Source organism: Conger conger, chromosome 2 (assembly GCF_963514075.1).
Source record: "Conger conger chromosome 2, fConCon1.1, whole genome shotgun sequence".
In the NCBI taxonomy this organism is placed as follows: domain Eukaryota; kingdom Metazoa; phylum Chordata; class Actinopteri; order Anguilliformes; family Congridae; genus Conger; species Conger conger.
In genome coordinates, this window is record NC_083761.1 from 2,359,238 (window position 1) to 2,364,915 (window position 5,678).

At 42.9% G+C, this 5,678-nt stretch overlaps 1 protein-coding gene across 2 annotated transcripts; it reads left to right on the forward strand.

The window, feature by feature from the left end:
• Window positions 1-5,460, forward strand: LOC133122060 (homeobox protein OTX1 B-like). Of its 2 annotated transcripts, none has more exons than XM_061231739.1 (4): window positions 1-292; window positions 2,639-2,823; window positions 3,582-3,733; window positions 4,690-5,460. In XM_061231739.1, exons 2-4 carry the CDS (start codon window positions 2,727-2,729, stop codon window positions 5,431-5,433), a joined length of 993 nt encoding a protein of 330 aa, XP_061087723.1. In that variant the 5' UTR covers window positions 1-292; window positions 2,639-2,726; the 3' UTR covers window positions 5,434-5,460. The 2 variants fall into 2 exon arrangements, with proteins under 2 accessions (XP_061087723.1, XP_061087724.1); XM_061231740.1 differs by having other exon boundaries at window positions 2,668-2,823.
• Window positions 5,461-5,678: the final 218 nt, after the last annotated feature.

Consider the following 5,678-nt stretch of genomic DNA (forward strand, 5'->3'; position numbering starts at 1 on the left):
AATACCAATCACCTAAACACAGAGGCGCGATGCGTGAGCGCTGACATTTCGAGTATATTGTTTGAGAGCGGAACATTTCCCACAGAGGTAATTGGAGGAAGGCAAACGGCGGACGTAACACACATCTGTATGTCCCACCACAATTTTTGTACTTCTGATCTTCTTTGCGCGCTCGTATCCCTCGGTCGGCTTTGCTGTAGCTACAGAGTTCTATTGGCGGATATTTTATACACGGCTACAACCTCTGCAAAACGAGTAGGAGAGGAAAACGGAAGATAATTAATAAATTAAGGTGAGTGATTATTACTTTCCTTGTTGTCACGCTGTATATCACTGTACTTCGTAGGCGTTTAAAGAGCTGCATCGTTCTTTTAGTTTTTCTCCAAAGTTTTTTTTTTTTTTGGTTCTTTTTTTTTTTCTTTTCTCCCACATCGGAGTACATTTGCAGCCTACAACCGGAAACAATTGGTCCGTATACATCTTGGTTATTGTTCGGCGGCGTTCGGCAAAAGTTTCAATTAAATTATCATGTTTGTGCTAAAGCAGTTTAAGTATTTTCATCTGTGTCGTAGCGTAGCAAGCTAGTTAACAATTTGCGTTCGTAGAAAATTGCCACCGAAGCTTTCAAGTTTGATTAAATAAAACCCAGCGTTCCACATGCCCCGAGTTTATTTAGATGGGACCGATGATATTTTTTATTCTCATGGAAATTGCTAATTTTGAGACGCAAATTGCCCATTAAAAGCTTGAATCTACTTCGTGGATAATTGGTGAGGAGTGTTTTGTTTTTGTCTTTATTTTGCTGATAAGATCCATTCTTTAATGGTTTCCCTGGAGGGCTAATCTAAATTGTGATCGAGTTTTTGTCTCTTCGGTCGGGTAAACCTTCATGCAGACCAGGAAACGTTAAACACAAATTCACGTTCGCTGACGACTCTTTCTGTAGGGCACTAGGTAGACTATTCCATTAATCAAGAAAACGATTACAAACCAGTGTGGGTAGGACGTTTGTCGGTTTATAAATCCACAACACAGTAACGAAATTATTGTTCTACCACAATTGCATGTCCGATTTTGATTCGTGTCCAATAAAGTAAATGACTTTATTTGGCACAAAGATTATTGATCTCTTCGTAATTTTACTCGATTGTAAACAGATTGACCCCCAGTAACTAAGCGAACGTCAGATTATGTTGTATTGTCTGATGGAATATTGTAATGTTCCTAATTACTCCAATAGTGTTTGAAAATCTGAATATTTGAAAAATATTAAATGTATTCTAGGCAGTAATTAATTGAAGCTACACAACGCGTACACCTTCAGTTTTTAATCCGAATTGAGTTTGGAAAACTAGGCTTTGTGACACCGTTTAATTAGTGAGTAATTGTTATTTACATAGGCTAGTGCCTTTCAAAACAAGGGTTACAATGTGCTTCACAATAAATCACCAACATTTTGACACCTAGAGCATTACACGTGAAGTTCATTTGAAAGTGGTCGCGTTTCTCATTTTGAACGCGATCTTATTTTGCAGCACTGTCAGTGTGTAAATCGGGATGGAATATTAAAATAAAACTTTGACTGCATTCGTGAGTTTTATCCGTTCGTGTAGTTTCTCTTGAGCGACTCGGAGACATCCGCGGTCAGTGTCGAAGTCAGCCTCGTGGATAAAGATCAGTCGAATAATAAAATGAATTAAAAAAAGTATGAAAACAATTTGTTTTTGAAACCTATGAAGGACTCTGAAAGCTAAATCGTCAAAACATTAATCGTGAGACGGCACAAACTGTGGATGCCATTTAGTAGGCGGTGTATTGAAAGGTAGGACATTTATAAAAAGATAAATGCACGGAGTTGTCGAATTAGCTTAGTGACTGGTGACATTCATTTTAATAAAAACAATTTTAAATCCTTAAGGGTACAATTCTAGGCTCCTGCTATTATTTGACTCTGAAGTGGTCTGTTCTCTCTCGCTCTCACACACACACACACACACACACACACACACACACACACACAGAATGAAACGGGCCTAGAAAATGCATTTCTCCCCAAACTTTTTCAGTCGCGCTACCCTTTACACTCCACCAAAAAAAATAAAAGCATAAAAACTGAGATGAAAAGGGGAAGATGGCCACTGGATCTGGGAGTGGATGAGTCGGGGTACAGGGCAGCATTTAAATATTGGAGGCGCAAATTAATCTCGGGCCTAAAATTTAGAGGTCGCATAGGCGTCACGAAAAGAATGATTAATTTTAGCTCAATAGAATGATATTTGTATAACATGTCAACAAGCCTACTATTCAATTTATAACTGCAACACATCCGACAAGAGTGTTGTCCAACCGTCCCGGGGTAGTGGGCCATGTAGCATTAACACTGTTTAATTGTAGCTTCAAGTGGAAATCTTTGTGGAACTCGCTGGCTCTTCAATAGCGTTTCAGACTGTGAAACGCTTAGCGAAAAAAATGCCTGTTTATGAAATTAATCACTGCGGTTACTGCCTTTTTGCTTGTCCGTATTATCCTACGTTTTTGGTTGCATTTGCTCTCAATCATTAGTTTCCCTCCCCCCCCCATGTGCGTAAAACTGAGCGACCGTGGACTGAACCTGCCTTTCCCCTCCCCTACTTTTAAGGTAAATTCGTGTTTTCCTGTAAACTGCAGCACGGAGGAGAAACGGACTTCTGGCCCGATCTGGGGGGGACAAAGCGACAGCTTCTAGCATGATGTCCTATCTCAAACAGCCCCCGTACGGCATGAACGGGCTGGGGCTGAGCGGCGCGGCTATGGATCTGCTTCACCCTGCGGTCGGCTATCCAGGTGAGCGCGCTGTTCCTCTGCGAATGTACCCCGAAGCTTCCTACCGGGGCGAGAATTCTGGAACGGTGCATCCACTGGAATTTTAAATCCCACCAACAAAAAAAAAAGAAATACTACTTCTAATAATAAATAATTTGGGCAATTCAAAAGCTAATTTTTTTTTTAAGCTGTCGCGTGTAAACTGGCTTTTAGTCGATTTCCGCTGTGTAATTATTATAATTTTATTTATTTGAAGGGGACCATGTAAAATATTTAACACAAATGTTGCCATTGGATGCATTGTACCAGATTTAGTTTAAGCTTATTTTGATCTCGAGTCCCTTCCCTGATTAAAAACCAGCTGTCACTATGAAAATGGTGAATGCTGTTTATTTTTGTATTTGCATTTGTATTTTTATTTGAGGATTACCCATACGCACATGGAAATTAACATTTTGCAAGAAAAAATTTGAAATGGCTTATTTGTAATTCCAAAATTTGAGACACGGACCAATGGCTATTAAAATTATTGCAAACTACAGTTTTTCTTTTACAGTGCCATTTTATTATCTGAGCGTAAGCTACCTTTAATTTCGGAGGCATTGAAGATTGGTTTCCTGAATTCACAATTCTGCATTATAACTAGGCTACCATGGGCCTAATATATGCATCTACAATTATAATTATATAATAATTATAATAATTATAAAACCCCTTCGTCTTGACGTTTGAGAACTCGCGCCCCGCTGTCTTCAATATGCCGCGTTCTCTTGTTTTAGGGCATCCGCGAAAACAGCGCCGTGAAAGGACTACATTCACGCGCACGCAGTTGGACGTGCTGGAATCACTCTTCGCCAAAACGCGCTACCCGGACATATTCATGCGCGAAGAAGTGGCGTTGAAGATTAATTTACCCGAATCGAGAGTTCAGGTTTGTATTATTTTTTGTTGTTGTTGTTGTTGTTGTTGTGGTGGCTCTTATTAATAATAACTTGGTTCTAGTAATGGGCTTGATCTTTCAGTAGGCCTAGTTGTCCGGACGTAGCCCATAGTAGGCCTAGCCTAACTTACTACACCACATGCATTGCATTGTTCATTGTAAGGTTGTAATGATGATAATGCAAATTTTACATGGACTGTAATTATCCGCGAGCGTTGCTTCGCACGTGACTCACTCAGTGGCCCCCTCTCGTGCCAACATTCTGTAAATATGAATGTTATCGATCCTCCAGCTGGAGTTTTGATACGACCGTCAAAGAATGGAAGGCCGTTTGCTATTTTTGTTTTACTGTTCATTTTGGTGTCGTTTGTCTGTTAAAGAAATGCACTTTAATCAGTCGATGTTTGTTACACTTGTTTCAAATTATAAACGATCAAGTTTATTCGCCATGTTTTTGCTTTTATTTAAAATCACATTTCCCTAGGAAACGTAAGTAGGCTGTGTATCCAGGTGAACTAGGATACTTATCTTGACAATGTTTTGTTCAAAAGCATGTTTGTCTTCAGAATGTGAATATAGTTTTGTGAAAATGCTACATTGTAAAAGGAAACCCCCGTTTAAGTTTTAATTCAACGTTTGTAGAAGATCAATAATCCTGCAGCATGATCACCAATTTGTTGGTTATTCTATAAATGTGTGGGTCCAGTTGTCTTACATGAGTAGGCTCATTTCAAAGTATCGAATTACTGCTCTCCGAAGAAATTCAATAGCTTGCTTGCATGTCCTGCTCGGGTCAAAATTAGCCCCAGCGGAAGACTTCGGACTCGGGCGGAAAATAGGCTAATGAACGCCAATTTTGCCTTGCCTTGCATTTCAATTTAGTTGAGCAATTTTCTCATGTATGTTTTCCTGACACACCTTTAATACAACAATACGTCACCCTGCAGGTGTGGTTTAAGAACCGACGCGCCAAGTGTCGGCAGCAGCAGCAGAGTGGCAGTAACGCCAAGGCGCGGCCGCCCAAGAAGAGGGCATCGCCAGCGAGGGAGAGTACCGGATCGGAGAGCAGCGGCCAGTTCACCCCGCCCGCCGTCTCCAGCGCCGGTTCCTCCTCCTCCTCCTCCAGCTCGAATGCCTCCAGCAATACCGCCGGCGTCAGCAGCACTTCTACCTCCATCAGCACTCCGGTGTCCTCCATCTGGAGCCCCGCCTCCATCTCCCCAGGCTCCGCCCCGCAGTCCATCTCCGTGCCGGACCCCGCCCCTCCCGCCAGCGCGTCCTGCATGCAGCGCGCGGTCTCCGGCACGGCCGCGTCCACCTACCCGATGTCCTACAACCAGAGCACGGGCTACAGCCAGGGCTACCCGTCCGCGTCCGGCTCCTACTTCGGCGGGGTGGACTGCGGCTCGTACCTGGGCCCCATGCACTCGCACCATCACTCCCACCAGCTGAGCCCCATGGCGCCGTCCTCCATGTCCGCGCACCCGCACCATCACCACCACATCGGCCAGTCCGCCGGGCACCACCACCACCACCCCCAGGCGTACAGCGGGGCCAGCCTGGCCTTCAACTCCGCGTCGGACTGCCTGGATTACAAAGAACAGACCGCCTCGTCTTGGAAACTCAATTTCAACGCCACGGACTGCTTGGACTACAAAGACCAGGGTGCCTGGAGGTTCCAAGTGTTGTGATTTCCGCCCCCCTCCCTCCCCCCGAACGGTTTTGAAAGTTCCAGAACGTTTAAAATTAACGAATTAAATGGCGGGGGTTTTTTTTTTCTTTTTTTTTCTCCCACAAGAGATCCTATCTGAGAAATGGAAAATAACAATGACCAAAATTACATCTTTTTTTTTTTTCTTTCTTTCTTTTTGTTTTGTTTTACATTGATCTCCGGATAATTTTAAACTACTGTCCCTGGATGATTTATTGTGCTGGA